Genomic DNA, 26,384 nt, shown 5'->3' on the forward strand with positions numbered 1-26,384 from the left:
ATGTGGGAGGATTGCTTGAGCTCAGGAGTTCAAGGTCAGCCTGGGTAACATAGCAACACCCATGTCTATTAAAATTTTTTAATTAAAATGGAAAAAAACAGAGAACAAGGGCAGCTATGCCTATATAAGACTAAATAAACTTTAAGTCAAAAAACTGTCATGAGACATAAAGAAACATTGTATAGTTATAAAGGGGTCAATTCAATAAGAAGATATAATAATTATAAATATATACGTGCCCAACAATGGAGCACCCAAATCTATGAAGCAAATGTTAAGAGAACTGAAAAGGGAAAGAGATAACAATACAATAATAGTAGAGGACTTCAATACTCTACTTTCAACCATTGATAGATAAAACAGACAGAAAATCAATAAGAAAATAGGGGACTTTAACAACAGTAGACACCAAATTAGGCATAATAAACATATATGGAACATTTCACCTAACAGCAGCAGAATACACATTCTTCTCAAGTGCACATAGAACATTCTTTGGAATAGGTCACACGTTAGGTCACAAAACAAGTCTAAACAAATTCAAGAAGATTGAAATCATGTCAAGTATCTTTTCTGACGACAATGAAATAAAACTAGAAATAACAGAAAGAAAATTGGAAAATGTACAAATATGTGGAAACTCATACACTACCAAACAACCAGTGGGTCAAAGAACAAATCAAAAGGGAAATCAGAATATATATTGAGATGGCCAGGCACGGTGGCTCATGCCTGTAATCCCAGCAGTTTGGGAGGCCAAGGTGGCTAGATCACGTGAGGCCAGGAGTTTGAAACTAGCCTGGCCAACATGGTGAAACCTCATCTCTACTAAAAATACAAAAATTTGCCAGGTGTGGTGTTGCATGCCTTTAGTCCCAACTACTTGGGAGGCTGAGGCACGAGAATCACTTGAACCCAGGAGGAGGATGCTGCAGTGAGCCAAGATCATGCCACTGCACCACTACGCTCCAGCCTAGGTGACAGAGCAAGATGCTGTCTCAAAAACAAACAAACAAAATATATATATCCGTATATATATATAGAAAGAGAGAGAGGGGTGGGGGGAGGGAGAGAGAAATACAAATGGAAACACAGCATACCAGAAGTTATTGGATGCAGCAAAAGTGCTTACAAGAGGGAAGTTTATAGTATAAATGCTTACATTTTAAAAAAAGAAAAAATTGTCACAAATAAATAACCTAACAATGTACCTCAAGGCCTACGGAGAGAAAACAACAACAACAACAAAAAAAACTGGACCTAAAATTAGCATAAAGAAGGAAACATTAAAGATCAGAGCAGAAATAAGTGAACTCATGACCAAAAAAAGGTTAATAAAATTAAGAGTTGGCTTTTCTGTAAGTCAAAATTGACAAATCTTTAGCTAGACTAAGGAAAAAAGAGAGAAAACTCAAAAAATAAAATCACAAATAAAAGAGTAGACATTACAAGAAACGCCACAAACAAAAGGATTAGAAGAGACAACTATGAACAATTATATGCAAACAAACTGGCTAACAGAAAAAATAGATAAATTTCTAGAAACATATAATCTGCCATGACTGAATAATGAAGAAATAGAGCCTGAATAGACTAATAACAAGTATGGAGATCAAATCAGCAATCAAAAACCTACAAAGGGAATCCCAGGACCAGATGGCTTCACAGCTGAATTCCATGAAACATTTAAAAAAGAATTAACATGAATTATTCTCAAACTCTTCCAAAAAATTAAAGATAAAGGAATGCTTCAAAACTCACCTTATAAGTTTAGCACTGCCCTAATACCTGATACTCCCATCACAAGCAGCTAGAAAAAGAACAAATCAAGCCAAAGAATGTGTAAAAGGAAGTACCACATATAAGAGCAGAAGTCAGTAAAATATAAAACAAATATACAATAGATAATGCAATATCGGAATTTGGTTCTTTTAAAAAATATATATAATTTAAAAACCTCTAGCAAAATGTATGAGAGAGAGAGGAGTGGAAGAGGGAGAGAGGAAAAGGAAGGAAGGAAGAAAGGGAGGGAGAAAGGGAGGGATAGAAGGAATTACTAATATCAGAAATGATAAATGAGGTCTGAATACAGACTCTGTAGACATTATAAGCCCTCAGAAATAATGCCGCATATCTACAACCATCTGATCTTTGACAAACCTGACAAAAACAAGCAATGGGGAAAGGATTCCCTATTTAATAAATGGTGCTGGGAAAACTGGCTAGCCATATGTAGAAAGCTGAAACTGGATCCCTTCCTTACACCTTATACAAAAATTAATTCAAGATGGATTAAAGACTTACATGTTAGACCTAAAACCATAAAAACCCTAGAAGAAAACCTAGGCAATACCATTCAGGACATAGGCATGCGCAAGGACTTCATGTCTAAAACACCAAAAGCAATGGCAACAAAAGCCAAAATTGACAAATGGGATCTAATTAAACTAAAGAGCTTCTGCACAGCAAAAGAAACTACCATCAGAGTGAACAGGCAACCTACAAAATGGGAGAACATTTTCGCAACCTACTCATCTGACAAAGGGCTAATATCCAGAATCTACAATGAACTCAAACAAATTTACAAGAAAAAAACAAACAACCCCATTAAAAAATGGGCGAAGGATATGAACAGACACTTCTCAAAAGAAGACATTTATGCAGCCAAAAAACACATGAAAAAATGCTCATCATCATTGGCCATCAGAGAAATGCAAATCAAAACCACAATGAGATACCATCCCACACCAGTTAAAATGGCGATCATTAAAAAGTCAGGAAACAAAAGGTGCTGGAGAGGATGTGGAGAAATAGGAACACTTTTACACTGTTGGTGGGACTGTTAACTAGTTCAACCATTGTGGAAGTCAGTGTGGCGATTCCTCAGGGATCTAGAACTAGAAATACCATTTGATCCAGCCATCCCATTACTGGGTATATACCCAAAGGATTATACATCATGCTGCTATAAAGACACATGCACATGTATGTTTATTGCGGCACTATTCACAATAGCAAGGACTTGGAACCAACCCAAATGTCCAACAATGATAGACTGGATTAAGAAAATGTGGCACATATACACCATGGAATACTATGCAGCCATAAAAAATGATGAGTTTATGTCCTTTGTAGGGACATGGATGAAACTGGAAACCATCATTCTCAGCAAACTATCACAAGGACAAAAAACCAAACACCGCATGTTCTGACTCATAGGTGGGAATTGAACAATGAGAACACATGGACACAGGAAGGGGAACATCACACATCGGGGACTGTTGTGGGGTGGGGGGAGGGGGGAGGGATAGCATTAGGAGATATACCTAATGCTAAATGATGAGTTAATGGGTGCAGCACACCAACATGGCGCACGTATACATACGTAACAAACCTGCACATTGTGCGCATGTACCCTAAAACTTAAAGTATAATAATAATAAAAATTTTAAAAAAGATAATTAAGATAAAACAATAAAAACTTTTTGACATTTGACAATTTAGTTAAATGTCCAATTTTCTTGAGGAATAAAACTTGTACAAATTGACATAAGAAATAGAAATTCTGAATTATCCTTAATCTATTAAAAAAAAGGACTAGTATTTTTTTAATTCTCCCAAAAGAAAATTCCAAGTCTAAATTGCTTCACTAATGAATCCTTCTAAACATTTAAGAAATATCATCAACCTTAGACAAACTCATCCAGAGAATAGAAAAAAATGGAAACATTTCCCAACTCATTCTAAAAGTCCAGTCATTCTGATATTAAAACCTGACAAGGATACTTCAATTTGTATCTTATAAACATAAGTACAAAAATCTTTACCAAAATAATAGCAAATCAAGAAAAATATAAGAAGTATAATATATCACAACCAAGTAGGGTTTAAGAAATGCAAGGGTAGCGTAACATTAAAAATCAATCAGTATAATTCTGGTATATTAACAGAAAATACAATCGTCTTGGTAGATTCAGAAAAACCACTTGATAGAAGTCAGTAGTTAAAACACAGCAAACTAAGAACAAAAAAAGCTTCCCTATTTTTATAAATATCATCTAATATGATTTGCTAAAGAACTTTAAAAAGCACTTTAGCAAATCATAAGATTTTTAAAAATGATTTAAAAGTTCATTTTAATCATAAGATTTACAAAGAACTTTAGCAAATCATAATTAATGATGAATTATTATAATGAACGTGAAAAATTGAAAGCTCTTCTTCTGAGATGAGAATTAAGCAAGGATACCCATTCTCACCACTTTATTTGAGGCTCCATTCAATGCATTAAAGCAAAACATATGAATAAAAGGCGTATCAATGGAATGAAAATAGACAACCTGTTGTTACTCACAGATAACATCATGGCAAAAATAGAAAATAAAAATGAATCTACAGCAATGTATTATATAATTTAGCAATGTCACTGGATTTAAATATAAAGTACAAATACAAAAAAGAAATATTATTTCTGTGTAATTTCTAAATACTACCAACAAAGAAATATAAAATGAAAATTTTAAAGTGGTGCCATTTAAAATATCAAGTATCTAGAAAAAAATCTAATAAATGGTGTAGAAAACTTCTACACTAGCCTAGCCCAGTGGTTCATGCCTGTAACCCTAGAACTTTGAGAGGCTGAGGAGGGAGGCTTGCTTGAGGGCAGGAATTCAAGACGAGCTTGGGTAACATAGTGAGACCCATGTCTCTACAAAAAATATTTAGCTGGGCATGATGGTGTGCCCCTGTAGTCCCAGCTACTCAGGAGGCTAAATTGGGAGGATCACTTGGGCCCAGGAGGTCAGGCTGCAGTGAACCATCATCACGCCACTGTACTCCAGCCTAGGTGACAGAGTGCGACCCTGTCTCAAAAAAAAGACTTTGGGAGCCTGAGGTGGGAGGATCACTTGGGCCCAGGATTCTAGACCAGCCTCAGCAACATGGTCAAACCCCAAAAATTTTATAAAAATTAGCCAGGCATGATGGCACACACCTGTAGCCTGGGAAATCGAGATTGCAGTGAGCCGTGCCACTGCACTCTAGCCTGGGCAGCACAGCAAGACCTTGTCTCAAAACAAAAACAAAACACAAATTGTTCCTGGAAAAAAATTAAATAAGACCTAAATCAGCAAGGGAGACACTGTTTATAGATTGAAATACTCAATTTGGCTGGATGCTGTGGCTCACACCTGTAATCCCAGCGCTTTGGGAGGCCAAGGTGGGTGGATCACCTGAGGTCAAGAGTTCAAGACCAACCTGGCCAACATGATGAAACCATGTCTCTACTAAAAATACAAAAGTTAGATGGGCATGGTGGCAGCCACTTGTAATCCCAGCTACTCAGGAGGCTGAGGAATCGCTTGAACCCAAGAGGTGGAGGTTGCAGTGAGCTGAGATTGTGCCACTGCACTCCAGCCTGGGCAGAAAAAAAAAAAAAAAAAAAAAAGATTGAAATACTCAATTTTTAAAAAATATCAATCCTTCCAAATAGATATATACATTAAATGCAACCCCAGTGAAAATTCCAGCAGGATTGTTTGTGAAAATGTATAGGCTGATTCCAAAATGGAAATGGAAAGATCAGAGATGAAGAAAAGTTCATTGAAGAGAAACTGAAGAAAAGAACAGAGCTGGAGGGCTTACTTAAAAGCCTTTATAATTAAGATAATGTAGCAATGGCACAGAGTTAGACAAATAGACCAATGGGAAAGAGTAGAGATTACAAAACTGAAGTAAAGACAAAACTGTATTCTCAAAAAAGTTGTGCCTAAGTGTCCCAAAGACATACACAAAAACAGTGCTGTTATGACAGTGGAAAAATACAGTGATATGAAAATAAAAACTGGCTGGGCATGGTGGCTCATGCATGTAATCCCAGCACTTTGGAAGGCTGAGGCGGGCAGATCATCTAAGGTTAGGAATTCGAGATCAGCCTGGCCAACACAGCGAAACCCCATCTCTACTAAAAGTACCAAAATTAGCTGGGCGTGATGGCGAATGCCTGTAGTCCCAGTTACTCGGGAGTCTGAGACAGGAGAATCACTTGAACCTGGGAGGCAGAGGTTGAAGTGAGCCAAGATTGCACTACTGCACTCCAGGCTGGGCAAAAGAGCAAAGCTCTGTCTCAAAATAAATAAATAAATAAATAAATAAATAAATAAATAAATAAATAAATAAATAGAAAGAAACTAAAAATTTCAACTACATGCAATAGTATGTATGAGTTTCAGGACATAATGTTGAGCCATAGAAGTCAGGCACAATGAGTATATGTACTGTGTGATTCCATTTATACAAAGCTCAAACACAATTAAACTAATCTACAGTTTTAGAGATTTGGATAGTGGTAACCTTTGGGATTAGTGGCTTTATTATGGCATGAAAGTAGACCCTGGGATGTTGGTATTACTCTGTTTCTTAACCTGGATTTCGTTTTCAGGAGAGTATTCAAATTATGAAAATGTGAAGGTCTGTACACTTATGATTTGAACTCTTTCCTTTGTGAATGTTGCACTGAAATAAAATGTATGGGAAAAAAGACATAAGGTTAGGTAAATAATAGCCTGGAACTTTCATAAATCTTTTTTTTTTTTATCTTTTGAAAAAAGATGTTACACTGTCACTCAGGCTGGAGTGCAGTGGCACTATCATGGCTCACTGCAGCCTCAACCTCATGGAAAATAACAAGTGTGATGTCAGTCTGAGGTCGGACAGGCAGTTGTTGGGCAGATGTCCTTGCAGAAGTATTTTTTTGTGTAAGATTACAACGGCCTTTGTGCAAGGTTGTGGTTTTGTTTTGTTTTGTTTTGTTTAGACACAACTCAAGTGATCCTCATGCCTCACCTCCCAAATACCTGGGACTGTAGATGCACGACATCTTGCCCAGCTCGATTGTGAGTTTTGCAAAGTCTTTTCTGTTATCAGGCATACAAGCTGAGAATCCCCTCTTCATAGCCCTCTTCATCCAACTCTATTTGTCAGGATTTGTTTAACATTAGTGATTCCATTTTGATTCTGGAAACTTTCACATTTCCCTCTTTCATTCAAGATCTTTCTCCAAAAACATCACTGATCAATCATCCTGTAGTTAAATTTTTATGTCCCTTAATGCTGACATGAACCTGTTGCAGTTGCTGGTCTTGACCCACATTGAGGGAAGTGATTGGTGACTAGGAATCAGTGTGAAAACCCTTTGAGCCACATTTAAACAACAAGGGGGATTTCAAAGGAGTGGCTGTTATGCCAAGTCTACGTGGAATCCATTACTAAATTCTATTTTGTCTGTTCTGTAGTTTTTTGGTAATCATCTGAAAGTGCTTGGCTAGCATTATTTTATTAGGAGTTGTATTCTGCAAAATTAACAAGTAACAAATACAAAGTTTTTAAAAGGGACAAAAACAAAGTAAAACTAACTGCAGTATGACAACCCCAGTTTGCATAATGGTCTTGAGACATGAACCTAGGCTTAAAGACAACTAATTGAATATAACAAGTGACCACAGAAAATTAGATGAGACCTATTGTAACCATGTGGCCTGTTTTCTTATTTTGTGTATATGCGTCTCAACTTTCCCAGAGGAATCTATCCAGGTACAGCATATAACAGTATTAGCAATAGTACAGACCTTTTCTTATTTAACCAATAGATGCTAAAGGATTTCTTAGGTTAAGATTTCTTAAGTTACCAGCAGAAGCTGTTGAACGTAAAATTTCATTTACACCATAATATGGTTTGGCTCTGTGTCCCCACCCAAATCTCATGTCAAATTGTAATTCCCAGTGTTGGAGGAAGGGCCTGGTGGGAGGTGGCGGACTTCCCCCTGTCCCCCTTGCTGTTCTCGTGAAAAATGTGTAGCACCTCCCCACCTACGCCCTCTCTCTCTCTCTCTCTCTCTCTCTCCAGCCATGTGAAGATGTGCCTGCTTCCCCTTCACCTTCCACCATGATTGTAAGTTTCCTGAGGCCTCCCCAGAAACAGAAGCCTGTACAGCCCACAGAACAATGAGCTGATTAAACCTCTTCTTTATAAATTACCCAGTCTCAGGTATGTCTTTATAGCAGTGTGAGTGTGGACTAATTACACCATTATCCTGATAAGTGAAAACGGTAACATTAAGGGGAGCCTTGGGGAAAGCTGTTTACAACATAACAACATCAACTTCTCCTCCTGACTGGTAGTTTGAATGTCTGGGCATGACATTGGGTGGTTTGGAGAACTTTTTGTATGGTCCATACATCAGGCATGAGGCTTGTTCCTGAAAATTCATCTAGTTTCAGCTTATAGGGCTTTAGGAATGGAGCAGATTTTGTTTTCAGTTGGAGAGTTGTAGCCAAATATTGAAAAAAATTAGGAGAATTCATGAATGGGTCTAGTCTATAGGTAGATGACAAAAACTTGAAACTAATGCACAGGGCTACAATCTAATCTAATAATGGGTGTATTATAGTTTTTCTTTGAAACAAAGTTTTTCCCTCTACATTGATAATATAAAAATCTCAGATTTGGCAGGGCATGGTGGCTGATGCCTGTAATCTCAGCACTTTGGGAGACCAAGGTGAGTGGATCACTGGAGGTCAGGAATTCCAGACCAGCCTGGCCAACATGGTGAAACCCTGTCTCTACAAAAATACAAAAAATTAGCTGGGCATGGTGGCACACACCTGTAATCTCAGCTACTTGGGAGGCTGAGGCAGGAGAATCACTTGAACCCAGGAAGTGGAAGCAGAAAAAACATCTCAGATTTAAAAACCTTTTGAGATTAGGAAGCCAAACCTAGGCAGATGTTAGATTTTACTAAGAATCTTAAGGTTGTTGGGCCTGCCAGGAAGTGACCATTTTTAATCACTCACTGTAAGACTGGGAACTCCTGAAGCTAGGCATCTAGTGTACATTATTAAATGTGGCATTTCAGTCAAAAACCTTGGTAATAGAGCCAATGTTTCAAATTGCAATCTGGTTATAAAGAAAGCAGGTCTTTATTAAACTTGTGTAAATGAAAACAAGAATACTCACAAGTGGTTTCTGAATTTTGGAGAAATCAAGTAGAGAGAAAAAGCAAATGCTTCCATGTTTGTTGACAAAAGTACAATATACTTATTTACAAATTGTTGTAAACTATACCTTATGAAATAAAATGTCCTGAAATCTGGAAAACAAAACATTTAAGTAAAGGATGTTTTAAATAAAAGTTATAAAACATTATCTTTATCAGTTACTTAATTTTATGTAATTAATTTTTTGTTGTTCTTGATCCCAATTAATAGTTTTATCAGTCCATCAGTTTCTTTATTAGAGTTCTTGAAATTTTTATTTAATCCATTGATCTTAAAGCTGTCAGAAATCTGTGTTCAAGCCTGGTGCAGTGGCTCACACCTGTAATCCCAGTACTTTGGGAAGCCACAGCAGGAGGATAACTTGAGGCCAGGAGTTCAAGTCTAGCCTAGACAACATAGTGAGACCCCCTCTCTACAAAAAAATAAAAAAAATAAAACCAGCCAACCACAGCTGTGGACACCTATAGTCCCAGCTACTCGGGAGTCTGAGATGGGTAGATTACTTGATCACAGGAGTTCATAGCTTCAGTAAGCTATTATCATGTCACTGCACTCAAATTGGGTGACAGAGGGAGACCCTGTCACCAAAAAAAAAAAAAAAAGTCTGTTCAAGGGTACGTGTTAGGGTTGCTTTCTTGAAAAGCAATTTTGAACCATGGCTGATTATAAATGTTTTTAGAGAAGAATTCAAAACAATTACTGTAAATAACAAAAACGTAGACTAGCCATGAAGGCTCCCAATTTATCAAAACAGAATCACACATCACTGTAAAATCATGGTTATTCATTTAACCAGAGTGATAATCAAAAGGCTTCAAAAACAATACAGAAAATTTCATGGATATGAAAACTTTAACCCTTTCAAAGCTCAGTTTTTCTAAGTAATCAAAAACCTAATAAAGACAATGTAGGAATTATCTTGATAAAATGTAAAATCTTTGGGGTTTTGTTTAAGACCAATTACAAAAAGCTAAATTAAAAACTTCTTGTATTCTAATTGTTTTTCCTTATGGGAAGCAAGTTTAGGTAAGCTGGAAGTCAAATCTAATGAAAGGGTACTTGAATTTTATCAGACACAGGAAGAGTTTGTCCAAGGCTGTGAGTAAACACTATATTATAGAGGAATGTAAATAAGAAAACTAGTACCTTGAGCAGGGGGGAAAACATAGCTCTTAGTAACAGCATGGGAAGTTTCCTGGTTACACGAAGCAATTCAGACACATCAAGAAAAGCCAAGAGTACAGAATCAAGTTATACTGGAAGAAAGCATTGCTTTTCTTGACCTGCAAGATAAACATTTCAGCATTGGGCCATAACAGTAGGATTAAAACCGGGGGGTGGGGGGTGGGGGAAGTTACAGCAATTTAAAAAAAAAGGTTGAATGAGAAAGTTATCACCTCAGCCAAGCAAAAATGATATACCATTTCAAGGGGAGAAAGAACAGAAGGCAATGATGTATGACCATCACATCACATGCAGTGAGATACAGCGAAGGATGAACTTCTCATAAATAAATCTGAGAAGTTCCAAAAAGAAAACAATTTACCTTGAGAATAAAATCACATTCTGAATGAAAAAGATAGCATTTCAAACCTCAAACTAGGGAGGTTAATTATATCTCAGGAAGAAATAGAAATAATATAGAAAGATGGTTGTTAAACAGATTTCAGAATTAAAAACCAGAACCTCTTGTAATTTTATATAGAGCAAATCAATACTTTAAGAAAACCTTATTCTAACATAGAGGACTAAATTTTTTTAGTTTTGCATTAGTGCTTTTTTTTCTTTTTTTCTTTCTTTTTTTTTTTTTTTGTTTTTTTTGTTTAGACAGAGTCTTGCTCTGTCATCCAAGCTAGAGTGCAGTGGTGCCATCTCAGCTCACTGCAACCTCCACCTCCTGGGTTCAAGCAATTTTCCCGCCTCAGCCTCTTGAGTAGCTGGGACTACAGGCACCCACTACCATGTCCAGCTAATTTTTGTATTTTTACTAGAGGCAGGGTTTCGCAATGTTGGCTAGGCTGGTCTCGAACTCCTGACCTCAAGTGATCCTCCCAAAGTGCTGGGATTACAGGCATGAGCCACCATGCCCAGCCAGCATTTTAAATATCTGTATTAGTCCATTTCCACACTGCTATAAAGAACTACTTGAGACTGGGTAATTTATTTTTTTTTTAAAAAAGGTTCAATTGACTTACAGTTCTGCATAGCCAGGGAGGTGTCAGGAAACTTACAATCATGGCAGAAGGTGAAGGGGAAGCAAGGCACGTCTTACATGGCTGCAGGAGAGAGAGAGAAAGAGAGAAAGTGCCACACTTTTAAACCATCAGATTGTGTGAGAACTCACTCACTATCATGAGAACAGCGTGGGGTAAACCCACCCCCATGAACCAGGTCCCTCCACAACACATGGGGATAACAATTCAAGATGAGATTTGGGTGGGGACACAGAACCAAACTGTATCAATATCAAACTTCAGTCTTTAGAAAGACTAAATTACAGCCAAGTTGATCCCACACAAAATTCTTTTTTTTTCTATTGAGACACAGTCTCACTCTGTTGCCCAGGCTGGAGTGCAGTGGTGTGCTCTTGGCTCACTGAAACCTCTGTCTCCTGGGTTCCAGCGATTCTCCTGAATCAGGCCCCCGAGTAGCTGGAATTACAGGCATTCACCACCACAACCAGCTAATTTTTGTATTTTTTTAGTAGAGACAGGGTTTCGTCATGTTGGCCAGGCTGATCTCAAACTCCTGACCTCAGGTGATCCACCTGCCTTGGCCTCCCAAAGTGCTGGGATTATAGGTGTGAGCCACCATGCCCAGCCAAATAAATTTTCTTTTCATGAACTTTATCACAATTTATTTAGACTATTGACAACATGCTTGGACTTTCTACTTTGTCCTATACTTCCTTTTTCTTAAATAACCAGTCATTTTACTTTAGGACAAAAATTTACCATGAAAAGATTCTTTCTCATACAAAATTATTCTTTTATTTTTTAACCTCCCTTACGAAAAATACATCTTCATATTCCTACCTTTTCTCACATTTCTCTCTCCTACTTATTGGTTCCTTTCTATCTTGTTTGATCTGAGAGCCTAAGCTTTAAAAACATTTATCTATTCCTTTTTCTTTTAGATTACTAATTTTTCAAATAAGTGTTTTATCATCATACACAATTGTTAGTCAGACAACTCCAAATTTATTTATTTATTTTTGATACAGAGTCTCACTCTGTCACCCAGGCTCAAGTGCAGTGATGCAATCTCTGCTGACTGCAATCTCTGCCTCCCGAGTTCAAGTGAATCTCGCGCCTCAGCCTCCCAAGTACCTGGGATTATAGGCATGGGCCACAACACTGGCTAATTTTTGTATTTTTGGTAGAGACAGGTTTTGCCATGTTGGCCAGGCTGGTCTCAAACTCCTGGCCTCAAGCAATCTGCCCACCTTGGCCTCCCAAAGTGCTAAGATTACAGGCATGAGCCATCACACCCAGCCTAAATTTGTATTTCTAAAAGGTGTCTCGGTTGTTGGTTACCACAGAGTTGTAATTTTAAAGCTATTAATTCGAAAGCCCTTTAAAACTTCTTCTTTTAAAAATCTTGATTGGAATGCCATAAGCAGTGAGTTTTATCTCAACACCAGCAGAAAGGTCAGCAGATTCCAAGTAGGCAGAGAAAAAATTAGAGAGATAGAGAGCTTAGAAGACTCTACATGTTAACTCTATAGTTGCAGATTTTTTTTTAATAATGACCATCTAAGCTCTGAATTTTCCTTGCTGTAATTTGCCCATCAATGTAAAAATGTACACAAGAACAGGCCATAATATGTGCCAACTATAGTGGGTCCCAGAAAATCTGGCATGCCTTATTCATGTTTGAGAATGCCATTTTTTTTTTATTATACTTTAAGTTTTAGGGTACATGTGCACATTGTGCAGGTTAGTTACATATGTATACATGTGCCATGCTGGTGCGCTGCACCCACTAACTCGTCATCTAGCATTAGGTATATCTCCCAATGCTATCCCTCCCCCCTCCCCCCACCCCACCACAGTCCCCAGAGTGTGATATTCCCCTTCCTGTGTCCATGTGATCTCATTGTTCAATTCCCACCTATGAGTGAGAATATGCGGTGTTTGGTTTTTTGTTCTTGCGATAGTTTACTGAGAATGATGATTTCCAATTTCATCCATGTCCCTACAGAGGACACGAACTCATCATTTTTTATGGCTGCATAGTATTCCATGGTGTATATGTGCCACATTTTCTTAATCCAGTCTATCATTGTTGGACATTTGGGTTGGTTCCAAGTCTTTGCTATTGTGAATAATGCCGCAATAAACATACGTGTGCATGTGTCTTTATAGCAGCATGATTTATAGTCCTTTGGGTATATACCCAGTAATGGGATGGCTGGGTCAAATGGTATTGCTAGTTCTAGATCCCTGAGGAATCGCCACACTGACTTCCACAATGGTTGAACTAGTTTACAGTCCCACCAACAGTGTAAAAGTGTTCCTATTTCTCCACATCCTCTCCAGCACGTGTTGTTTCCTGACTTTTTAATGATTGCCATTCTAACTGGTGTGAGATGGTATCTCATTGTGGTTTTGATTTGCATTTCTCTGATGGCCAGTGATGATGAGCATTTTTTCATGTGTTTTTTGGCTGCATAAATGTCTTCTTTTGAGAAGTGTCTGTTCATGTCCTTCGCCCACTTTTTGATGGGATTGTTTGTTTGTTTCTTGTAAATTTGTTTGAGTTCATTGTAGATTCTGGATATTAGCCCTTTGTCAGATGAGTAGGTTGCGAAAATTTTCTCCCATTTTGTAGGTTGCCTGTTCACTCTGATGTTAGTTTCTTTTGCTGTGCAGAAGCTCTTTAGTTTAATTAGATCCCATTTGTCAATTTTGGCTTTTGTTGCCATTGCTTTTGGTGTTTTGGACATGAAGTCCTTGCCCATGCCTCGGTGCTCGACACGTTCAGAGAAACTTCTCTAGTAACAAACTATAGAAATGATCCCTGAAAGTATAGTCTTGAGAATGCCATTTTGTTTCTTATTCATCTCCTGGGAGCAAAGAAAATCTTCTAAGTCCTGTAAGGGAATTCAGAAGTTTTTTAAAAATTATTTTTTTATTTTATTATTTTTTTGATATGTAGTCTTGCTCTGTTGCCCAGGCTGGAGTGCAACGGCGCCATGTTGGCTCACTGCAACCTCTGCCTCCTGGATTCAAGTGATTCTCCAGCCTCAGCCTCCCGAGTGGTTGGGATTACAGGCTTGCGCCACCATGCCCAGCTAATTTTTGTGTTTTTAGTAGAGACGGGGTTTCACCATGTTGCCCAGGCTAGTCCGAACTCCTGACCTCAGGTGATCCACCCACCTCGGCTTCCTAGTGCTGGAATGATAGGCCTGAGCCACCGCACCCGGACAAATTCAGGAGTTTAGACCAGCGTTTTAGATGGTGGTGTCTGCCCTGGTAGCTGTAAAGTAGCCCTCGTGCATCCATCATTTAGAATATTTACTTTTGCTCCCGTAAGATTTTCAGAAACAAGCAAGGAAAAAGAGTCAAACCAAATAGAAGGAAACCAAGATAAGAATGTTCCAAATATTTTAACCCAGGTGTGCAGATCAAACAAAATATTAAACCAGAGAAGGTGCACAGACCAGAGAAGATGTGCCTCGCAGACAGGATGTAAATACTTTAGAAACCTAGAGTATTCGATGCAGAAAGATACTTGTCTCTATACCCGGAAGGACTTACCAGAAAAGACAAAAAGTCTTATTTCAGGAGGGATGTATGGTCTTTCATAAAAATGACCTTATCCAAACAAGATCCCAAATAAAGTCAAAAAGCCTCCAACAGAAGGAGGGAGGATCACTTGTAATTTGCCCATCACCAGGGCAGAAAAGGTGAGCCAGGGAAGTGACTCAGTAAGTACTGCACACTGGTTCCAAGTATCAACATTTCCTTCTTTTTGTTTTTGTTGTTGTTGTTTCTTTTTATTGAGACTGAGTCTCATTCTGTCGCCCAGGCTGGAGTGCAGCTACGTGATCTCACCTCACTGCAATGTCCACGTCCCGGGGTTCAAGCGATTCTCTGGCCTCCACCTCTTGAGTAGCTGGGATTACAGGTGCTCGCCACCACACCCGGCTAATTTTTGTATTTTTAGTATAGACGGGGTTTCACCATGTTGGCCAGGCTGGTCTGGACCTCCCAACCTCAGGTGATCTGCCCGCCTCAGCCTCCCAGAGTGCTGGGATTACAGGTGTGAGCCACTATGCCTGGTCACCATTTCTTTTGCTAGTGAACTTTTTCAGGTCCTGTTTCAAACACCATATATGTCAACCTATTTAACAAACAGAAAGAGTCTCTCTAAAAGAAAAGATATTTGTTTAGCAATAGAGCATTGCAATGGGAATCTGTATACCATAGTGAAATATGTGCAAATTCAGGGAGATAAAGGAAGACAAGGGTTTTTAAATGAAAAAATGAGGAGGATTACATAATTGTTTTGAAATAATTATCCTTGGCTATAAAGATCAATAACAAGTCTGAGACTGGACAGGGAATTGTTGAGCAGATGTCCTTGCAGAAGTATTATTTGTATAAGGTTATGGTGGACTTTGTGCAAAGTTGTGGTTTTTGTAGTCTTTTGTGACAGTTTTTGTGATCAGGCATACAAGCATGAAAACCTTCTCTTCATGTTCTCCCCACGCTTGATTTGCCAGAGTTTTCTTTTTCATTTTTCTTCTTTTGGGACAGGATCTCACTCTGCCACCCAGGTTGGAGTACAGTGGTGTGATCATGGCTCACTGCGGCCTCAAACTCCTGGGCTCAAGCAATCCTCCTGCCTCAGCCTCCCAAGTAGCTGAAACCGCAGGCACCTGCCACCACACCCAGCTATTTTTTTTAATGTTTTGTAGAGATGGGGGGTCTCACTATGTTGCCCAGGCTGATCTTGAACTCCTGGTCTCAAGCAATCCTCCCACCTCGGCCTCCCAAAGTGCTGGAATTACAAGTGTGAGCCACTATTCCTGGCCCATGATATGTCAGTTTTCTTAACATTAGTGACTCCATTTTGATTCTGACAACTTTCACAGTTCTCTTACTAATATATGTTGTTGACAGCCTTCTCAAAGCAAACCTTCCATCTGAGCTTTACCCATACATATGTGTATATGATACATGACTAGCCACATGTATGATGCAGGTGCCTTAAAGACAGAGCAAACTACATGTGCTAAATAGAGTGTGCTCTTACCTTTACACCCAAACCACAGCCTCTTCAGTTTGTCAGTATCAATAAACACCACCATGACCAATCCAGTTGCTCATGTGAGAGACTCGTGAGTCATTAACCATACTAACCTTTCTCAAACAACCCTTTATGAGGGCAAAGTGGCTGATGCCTGTAATCCCAACACTTTGGGAGGCTGAGGCAGGAGGACTGTTTGAGGCCAAGAGTTGGAGACCAGCCTGGGCAACATAGCTAGACCCCATCTCTAAAAATAAATATAAAAATTAGCCAGGTGTGGTGGTACGCCACTGTAATCCCAGCTACACAGGAGGCCAAGTGGGAGGATCGCTTGAGCCCAGGAGTTCAAGGCCACAGTGAGCCATGATCACACAACTACATTCCAGCCTGTGTGACAGCGTGAGACCCTATCTCTAAAAAATTTTTTTAAAGTACAAAAGAAAAAAAGACCTTTACGAAACACTTGCTATGTTTAGTGCATACTTCTTTCCCAAGGAATTATTGTGCAAGTCCAACGCTCTCCTTCATGCTGATTCTCATCATCTGTATCAGAGCCATCATCCCCTCTCACCTAGTTTACTTCAAACATCTTCAAAAGATCAAAACATCAACAGTTGTTTTGAAGATGTTTGAAGTAAACTAAGTGAGAGGGGATGATGGCTCTGACACAGATGCTTCTTCCCATGTTTACGCTTACTCAATTCAATAAACTATGCTCATAATTGTTAGGTAAACTAGACAATTTTTTAAATGTCTCCTGTCTCTTTGATAAAGTCCTTAAATTACCCAAAATTACTGTTGGGTACAAATTCCTAACCTAATCGATAAAACATGGCAGATGTTCACGGCATCCTAACTCAGTAACCTCAGCTCCTGCTCAATTCTCTTGTTGTTGGAACACAAGGCATAGCACACAGAATTTCCTTTCATTCTTTGCATGTCCTTTGTTCCTTTCTGCAAATGTTGTTCAAACAATGGTTTCCATTTGCCTAAAGTGCCTGCTATGGCTGGTTAACCTCTAAAATATTTAGGGAGCAGCCCAACCTGCAGATACAAAGATGTCAAAAAACGAAATTACAACACATTTACTTTAAAGACCTTAATTTATTTTATTTGTGATTCTAGAATCAAGCAGCACTTTATTCTACAAAATAGAATGAGTAGAGGAGCTGAGCAGAGCAGGGTGGTTTTACAGACAGAAAAGGGCTGAGGAAAACAGACACAGAGAACAGAAAGTGCCTTGGCCATTTCAAAGTTACTTCCCCTGTAAAGGTTAAAGCAGAGGGGGTTTCAATATCATGCCAGCTAAAACTGGTCAGGCCGGGTGCAGTGGCTCGTGCCTGTAATCCCAGCACTTTGGGAGGCTGAGGTGGGCAGATCACCTGAGGACAAGAGTTTGAGACCAGCCTGGCCAATATGGTGAAATCCCGTCTCTACCAAAAATACAAAAATTAGTCGTGGGTGGTGGCGCATGTCTGTAATCCCAGCTATTCGGGAGGCTGAAGCATGAGAATCGCTTGAACCTGGGATAGAGAGGTTGCAGTGAGCCAAGATCACACCATTGCCCTCCAGCCTGGGCAACAGAGTGAGACTCTGACTTAAAAATAAAATAAAATAAAATAAAACTGGCCTGCTTGGAGATTTGGCTATCATCTCTCTCTCTCTCTCTCTCGAATTATTGGAAGGTCAGATAAATAACCTAGTTTCAGCTTGGTGGCATGGAACTTCAGCAGGAGTAACTCCATTTTTGTTTGGTCTGTTGAGCCTCATGCAGGGGCTCAGCCCAAACCAATGGCTAAACCATTGGCTAAATGGTAAAGTTTATTTAACAAAGGGGAGCTTTCCATGGTCCTGAAACAAACTACCCTGAGCTCCTCATTGCAGCAACCTATGCAACTACAACTATCATTGGTTCTGTAATTGTTTCTTTGATGTCTGGATTCCCCCACAGACTTTAAGGAAGTAGATACCTTTCTGTTTACTACTGAATAGGAGTGACACAGGGAAGGTACTTCTTCACAGTATGAGATGAGTGGATGAATGACTAGAGTATAAAATGCTGTCAGCAACTGGGTAGGCTCTACAACTTCCTCAGCAGGAGGACCAGAGGCTGGAAACATGGGTGTCACTTTTTAAGAGCAAAAGGGGGCTGATGGTTGGAAAACCAGATACTAGAAGAACGCTGGTTTTCATAAGCCACACCTGTGGATTGTCAAAAAGAAAAAGCACACATTTCAAAAGCAGAAGAGAAAGAAAAAAATAAGGCAAAAGTGCTCACAAGTATCAGAATAGATTTTGTGGCTCTGGTCTCTGGGGATATTTGTGAGCACTGTTTAGTGCCATGAATGTATCAGACTTGCCACTTGTACCTGTGAGGGAAAAAATATCTTGGAGCCACTGGCCCCATGCCATGATTCCCAAGCAAAAAACATCAATACAGGAGAAAATAACTGAACACATTGATTTTGTAATTGTATCAACTAATAGATGAGAACAATATCCAAGGTTTGATTTCACAGGGATATTTCTGCTACTCCATTGGCTAGTCATTCTCATGGGAACAATGAGATTTACCAGCAAGTGAAACACCCAGCTCACAATACAGGGAGAATTAATATGTTTGGGGGGTTTGAATTTGAGTTCTGCCCACCTGGAGTTTGTGGGGTTGATACTTAAGGCCTGGAAGCCACCTAAAAGACAGGTGGTGTTGAGAGAATTTCCCCAGGCCACTCTGTGACAATAAAAGACAAGTTTACATCCGACATCATCCAGGAAGTATTGCAACCCAAAAGCTGCCATCTTCTGAGGGATTCCTCCACAAAGAAGGACTGATGTATTGGCTAACACAAGATGGTTGGTTATTTGCTCTAACGGTCTCAATCTGTGTCTCCTAAAAAGAGAACAGATATAATAATAAAGGAGTAAAGAAAATTCCCCACAATCCCTATTCCAGTCTGTGTAAAGATAATCACACCCATTGCTACATCAATAGATAGCATTCCCTCAGTGACTGAGAGATGATGCTTTTGCTCAGATCCAGGAACCTGGAGAAAAATGGAAGGAACACATGAATTTCTTCAAGTGAAATGAAATGTACTTAATTTCTTTCAAATCTCCTTCCTGGGACCCCTATGCTATTGTCACACATAAAAATCCCATCCATGAAGGTTTTTTCTCCTCACCACCTAGTATATCTTTCTTGGTACCTATAACAACAGAAATTATCTTACTGGATTATCTTATTTCTATTGAAGGAAGACCATTTCCTCCAATGGAAAGATGAAGGTCATGAAGGCAGACATCTTGTCTACCCTGTTTTCAGCCCATAACTAAGGTTTAGAACAACATACTGTTAAGCAGTCAGTCAATATTTATCACATGAATAAATGAATGAACTACTGAACAGAGTCATTATTTCCGTGTCAAAAATTATTTCAATGTGTTCTTTACCTTAATAGATTTATTAACATGGGAAGCAGAATCTCTCCTTGATAGTTAAAAATATCTAGTGCATTAAGCTAATTGCATTATTCGAAACTACATATCCTTGCTTGATTTGGGGGTTTTGCTTTGTTTTGTTTGTGTAAAAATTTGGTCTTCTTGAGAGACAAGTGTTCAGTGTCCTATGTTGCACTTGATTCTATCAAATACTCTTTGTCAAGCATGATCTTTCTATAATCCAAAACAAATTTTGGACCAAGGACCCAAACTGAATTAGGCAGAGTACCTTAATAATAAAACATTAACAAAGATATAGTCCAGGAGTACACATGATTAATATCAAAATGAACATTAGATATAATCTCATCTTGGCCGGGTGCAATGGCTCACGCCTATAATTCCAGCACTTTGGGAGGCTTAGGCAAGAAGATCGCTTGAGTCCAGGAGTTCGAGACCAGCCTGGGCAACACAGCAAAACCCTGTCTCTACAAAAATAAAACAATTGAAAAACAAAACGAACAAACAAAAAAGAATTCATCTCATTTCATTGGGGAAAAAGACTAACGTGACCACAGGCACCACAATTATTCAATATTTTTCTCACCTGGTCAATAAAATGGAAGGTAAAGTTTATCCCTCTTTGGGAAAGTTAGATGATTTTTATGTTACATTCAAAGAAACAACTAAAATATTTAGAAGTAATAAGATAGTAATTTGCCCAAATATAACACAAATAAAAGAATACACTGTGTATAAACACTTTGAAAATCTTAGGAGTAATCTAGATCAGTAATATGCCAGAAATATGAGCATTCTCAATCAAAAAGTGGAAAATAAATCTTGAATTAGTAGAATGAAATTCCATGTTCTTGGATGGAAAGACATAATGTGCTCTCAAGATTTGAAATTTCCTCAAATAAATTTGTAGATTCAATTCATTATGAATCAAAATTGCAAGGGACTATTTTAGGAGCTATACAATTTGCAACAAATTTTAACTACATTGCTCAAGAAAATCCAAGTCATTTTCCCACTTTTTTAAATGAAAAGTTTTCAACATACAGAAACTTAGCCATTTATTTAAAAAAGAAATGGATTAATTTCCTACCTAATTTCCTAAAACATAATACAGCAATTAAAGTGTGTAGCACAAAAAAAGAATAGTCACACATATCAATGGTTCAGAACATTGTCCAGAAAAGTTATTTATAAGTTGGAAATTCAGCAAATTAGAATATAATTGATCAATATTAAGGATCTAGAAAAACAGATGAATGATTTGGGAAATACACAATTGGATGGCCAAATCAAATCATACAGACAAATTTCAGGGCAAAAAGAAAAAAATTAGGAAGAGATGGAACTCTCTTTTCTCACACACAGAAAGAAATAGCAGAGGCGCATTTGGCCACAAACCTGATGGCTAATCCTATGTGGACTCTTGGCTTGAGCAAAAAGAGGGGAGATGCCTCCCCAAGATCCATGTACCCTGAGGTTCAGTGAGATTTCATTAACTCACTAAACCTTTGCCAGCACTGACCTCTGTGGTAACCACTGCCCTGAACTGCATATATTCTTTCAAGGTTTTTATCGCTCCCCTGGAACACAGAGCAGAAGGTAGGGTCTACATCAGGTATGTGATTATAGGGTCAGTATCACATCTCAGAATCCAATTCTCAGATCCATGTAGCTATTACAAGGGAGGGTCCAGCTGAGAAAATTCACTAGTAAACACGCCTTCTTCTGTAGTTGAGTCTGGTGTTTATTCCAAAGAGTATTATGTGGATTTGAAGGTCAGAATCCTTAATAACATGTAATTTTCTGCTGCACCAATTCTAATAAAATTCTGGACAATGCCTTGAAATTTTCACGCAGTGCATACAGAAAAATGTTCAGTATAATGAATTGCCCAAGTGCAGTCTCACCTTGACAAGGTCCAGTGGAAACAAAAGACACTAACATTTATTTAAGATAGCTTGTGCACCAGGCCTACAATTTTCTCTATTTTAATTTGAATTAATCTTGTCCCCATGCTTAAAGAATCTCAGGTTAAGAACAAACATTCTGCAGAAGGATGGGCTAAAAATCAAAGAACAAATCAAGGAACAGAGGTGGAAATTCAGACAGAACTTATACAGGGAAAGAGTTAAGGAGACATTGCAGGAAAATGGGTAAGAAAAGTAAATAATCTGCAATGACCAGAGAATATCTCTTCACAGTGAAAATGGGCTCTATTATGACTCTGGTATAGTCTCATGAAAAAGCATTAATGGTCCAGACATTGCATAGATTCCCATGTCTAAATATTCACCCTTTTCTTTCCCAGACGATTTTTAAGTCTGAAATAAAAACTCCACTCACCTAAGTAACCTCCATTCCAGGATGTTTTACCTAATGTTTACCAGATTTGTCCTGAGAGAGAAAGCTAAGCCTTTAGTTTTCATTGCCTTGACCTCATCTCTCTCTAGAGCTGTGCTTATTATGTTATTTCTAGCATCAGTGATAGTGTCTCCAAGAAATATCTCTACACATTTTTTTCTCAGCATAATTAACTTATCCAAATTAATTATGAGTGTTTACAGAGAACATCCCAAGATGCTGCCAGAGGTAGCTGGAGAAAAAGTTTTCTGAACTCCCTATAGGGGTGAGGTCAAATAATTATGAGGCCTAAAACGTGAGGGATTGGAGAATAAACACATGATTCTGGCTATATTAAAAAACAACTCTAAGGGGTATATTTCTTAGAAGAGAATTTTTGGGTTCCTAAAAACCTGATGAATTCTACCTATTAAAGATTTAGTAGAAAAAAAAAGAGAGGAGAGGCGTTCCAAAGATAGAACATGTGGGACATATAAACAAGGTAGCAAGTGTTGACCTAGAACCCATTATAAGAGGTAAAATAAATGAGATGAGGTGGTGTGGTGGGAACCAACCTACTATGGACCAAGAGTGTGTGGGGGTGAGGAAATGGAGGGAGGGAGTGTGGACCACTCTCTCAGTAAATATCGTTATAAAGGGGTACCCAGGGATTGATGAGGTTAAGGGAGAATTTAAATACTCATAGAAGGCTGGGTGAGGTTGGCTTATGTCTATAATCCCAGCACTTTGGGAGGCTAAGGCAGGAGGATTGCTTGAACCCAGGAGTTCAAGACTAGCCTGGTCTATAAAATTTTTAAAAATTGAAAACTTAGCCAAGTACAGTGGTACATGCCTGTGTTCCTAGCTACTTGGAGGCTGAGGTGGATCACTTGAGCCCAGGAGTTCAAGGTTGCAGTGAGCTATGATCACACTACTACACTCCAATATGAGCAACAGAGAGAGATCCTGTCTCTAAAATAAATAAATAAATAAATACTTATGGGTAAGATCTGGCAGATCAGAATGTGTTGAATTTAAGTAAACATATTTACATTTGTTAGATTGAGGCCTATCATTAGTTTAAAAAGAGTATAATCCATGGCATAAGTAAAGGAATTAATCTTAATTTTAAAGAGGAATATATCACTCATTAACATAAATTTAGGAAAAAAGAATGAGTGTAAAGTGAGGATTAATCTGAATTGTGTAAGGAAATAGAGGGATTTCTCAACTAGGAGAGGCTGAAGATGGCTTCAACTTCTCTAAGAAGCAGGAGACAAGCATATTTGAAAAGAGATAGAGAAGCATAGAGACCTGAGAGTAATTGAGAATATTTGAAAGCACAGCAGTGGATAATGGCAGGAAGAGTTGGAAGATGAAACAGAAGAGGGCTGTTGGGCAGAATCATAGCAGGGATTCGGATTATTGCCAATGAAACATTTATGACTGATGCCAATCTACCTAGTTGCTTATTCAGCTACACAAGACTTCTATAGTGTAACTATGGGAGAAGGGAAATGGAGACCAGATTCAATTAATAGGTTTTCCAGTTCAGAGTCATGGAATGACAATAAGAAAGGAATTATGGATACCGAAATAGAAAGGATTGACAAAAATATTACACTAAAGAGAGAAAGAAAGATTGAGATGAACTGGCATGACATAAATTGAGACTATATATTAATGGCCCAGAAGCCAATGAAAGAGAATAGAAAGATGTGTAGGAAAAAAAGCTGCAAACATCTACATGGAGACCCCCTAGAGTCTTCATAGGACACTAAATTGTGCATTCATAGGGTGAAATTCCATAGGATTGGGCATTTAAAAACCAGAAAATGGTGAACTAAACAATTCCCAGAGCTCAAAGACGGACAATGTTCAAGATATGACTGGCTTAGCCAGGCGCAGTGGCTCATGCCTGTAATCACAACACTTTGGGAGGCCAAGGCGGGCAAATCATGAGGTCAAGAGTTCAAGACCAGCCCTGGCCAACATGGTGAAACCCCATCTCTACTAAAAATACAAAAATTAGCCAGGTGTGGTGGGCGTCTATAGTTCCAGCTATCTAGGAGGCTGAGGTGGGAGCATTGCTTGAACCCAGGAAGCAGAGGTTGCAGTGAGCTGAGATGGTGCCACTGCACTCCAGCCTGGGTGAAAGAATGAGACTCCATCTCAAAAAAAAAAAAAAAATTAAGTCACTGGATGGGATTAACAATAGGTTACACAATGGAGAAGAAAAGATCAGTGAATTAGAAGAAATAGCAACAGAAACTATCCAAAATGGAGCAAAAGGTGACTATCATCATAAAGACAAAAGATGACAAGCATTGCTGAGGGTGTAGAGAAGAAGGACCCTTGTACATTGTTAGTGGGAATGTAAATTAGCCATCATGGAAAACAGTACTGAAGTTCTTCAAAAAATTAAAAATAGAGCTACCTTAGATCTAGCAATCCCACTTCGGAGTATATATCCAAAGAAAAAGAAATCAGTATCTCAAAGAGATATCTGCACTTTCACATTCATTGCAACATTATTTACAATAGCCAAGATATGGAAACAATCTAAGTATCCCTCAACAGATAAATGGATAAATTATGAGATATATATATTATATATATATATATATATAAATATAGTTCACCTTTTAGAAAAATAAGGAAATCCTGCCATTTGTGACAACATGGATGATCCTAGAGGACATTCTACTAAGGGAAATAAGCCAGATGCCAAAAGACAAACACTGAATGATCTCACTCTTATGTGGAATCTAAAAAAGTCAAATTCATAGATGCAGAAAGTAGAATGATGGTTACAAGGAACAGGAGTAGGCAGAGGGATCTGGGTCAAAGTGTACAAAGTTTCAGTTATGTAGGATGGATAAGTTCTAGAAATTTAATGTACAGCATGGGGACTATTGTTAATAATACTGTATTGTATACTTGAAATTTGCTGAGAGTACATCTTAAGTGTACTCATCACCAAAAAAATGCTAACTATGTAGACAGATGGACATACTAATTAGCTCACTGCAGTAATCAGTTTACCATGTGTATGTATATCAAAAAATCATGCTGTACATATTAAATATACACAATTTCAATTTTTTAAATAGAGCAAAAGAGATAAATAAAATAGAATTTTTTTGAAAGGAACAGAGCTTCCTTTACCTGTTAAATACTATCAAATGGGCTGTTATACATGTAATTAGAATCCCAGAAGGAAAAAAGGAAATATACATACATGTGTATTTTCTGTTTTTGTTTTTGTTTTTGAGACAGAATCTTGCCCTGTCACCCAGGCTGGAGTGCAATGGTGCGATCTCGGCTCACTGCAGTCTTCCCCTCCCAGGTTCAAGTGATTCTCCTGACTCAGCCTCCCGAGTAGCTGGGATTACAGGCACCCACCACCACACCTGGCTAATTTTTGTACTTTTAGTAGAGATGGGGTTTTGCCATGTTGGCCAGGCTGGTCTCGAACTCCTGACCTCAGGTGATCTGCCCACCTCAGCCTCCCAAAGTGCTAGGATTACAGGCGTGAAAACTCAGATGTTGTTGTGGGAAAAGGCCTGCTGCCAGATTTCAGAGAAACCACCAAGAATTTTGGTAATCACATGACGTAGTGATAATGGGATATAGTGAAAAATTGGAGATTTGAGAGTCCTCAAATACTAATACCCAGATTCTTATGCTACATGCAGGCACAGCTAAAGAATTAAGCTGAAAAGCTCTTTAAAATAGTATGAAAATTCCCAATTTTTACATAACAAAGAAGCAAAGTACCATAAGGCTTTTATATGAATGCCATCAACAGCCATGCCTTAAGAATGTGAGCAAATGTGAGCAAATGGAGATAGACTAAATCTTGCAAACTTTGCAAATGAGCTCTGACCACACTCAGTACCAGCTCAGATTAATGTGATCAACTACACAACTGTCTAATACAGAAAAAAGGTCACCTAAAACAATAAGGCTTAATACAATTAAAAATTATGAGACATTCTAAGATGCAAGAAATGTGACTAATAATCAACAAAAACAATATCAAATTTAAGCAAACAGATGGCCCACATATTGGAGATAGTAGACAAGGGCTAAATATATTTCCTCAAAGAATGTGGGGCTGTGCATTTTGGCTCCAAGGGACTGGCACAGACTCTTGCCTTGGTTTTGGCTCTCTCTACTGCAGTAGCGTCTCCAGCAGCAGCAGCAGAAGCTCTAAAGGGACAGAACACTTTCCTCCCTACTCTTTGGACTCAGACATTTAAGGAAATCTT

At 38.5% G+C, this 26,384-nt stretch overlaps 1 protein-coding gene and 2 pseudogenes across 2 annotated transcripts in view; all 3 read right to left on the minus strand.

Moving 5' to 3' along the window:
• ZNF780A (zinc finger protein 780A) overlaps positions 1 to 26,384 on the minus strand; it is a 72,237-nt gene that overhangs the window by 28,510 nt on the left and 17,343 nt on the right. For both annotated transcript variants that reach the window (XM_063801685.1, XM_063801684.1), the window contains exon 2: positions 11,250 to 11,330. In XM_063801685.1, the coding sequence (XP_063657755.1) occupies positions 11,250 to 11,291 (42 nt within the window). In that variant the 5' untranslated portion in view covers positions 11,292 to 11,330. The remainder of the gene's footprint in view (positions 1 to 11,249; positions 11,331 to 26,384) is intronic.
• Positions 13,996 to 14,092, minus strand: LOC112206461 (small nucleolar RNA U3; annotated as a pseudogene).
• PANTROV1R-PS275 (vomeronasal 1 receptor panTroV1R-ps275 pseudogene) lies at positions 18,403 to 19,310 on the minus strand (annotated as a pseudogene).

The sequence above is a fragment of the Pan troglodytes genome, chromosome 20 (assembly GCF_028858775.2).
Source record: "Pan troglodytes isolate AG18354 chromosome 20, NHGRI_mPanTro3-v2.0_pri, whole genome shotgun sequence".
In the NCBI taxonomy this organism is placed as follows: Eukaryota; Metazoa; Chordata; class Mammalia; order Primates; family Hominidae; genus Pan; species Pan troglodytes.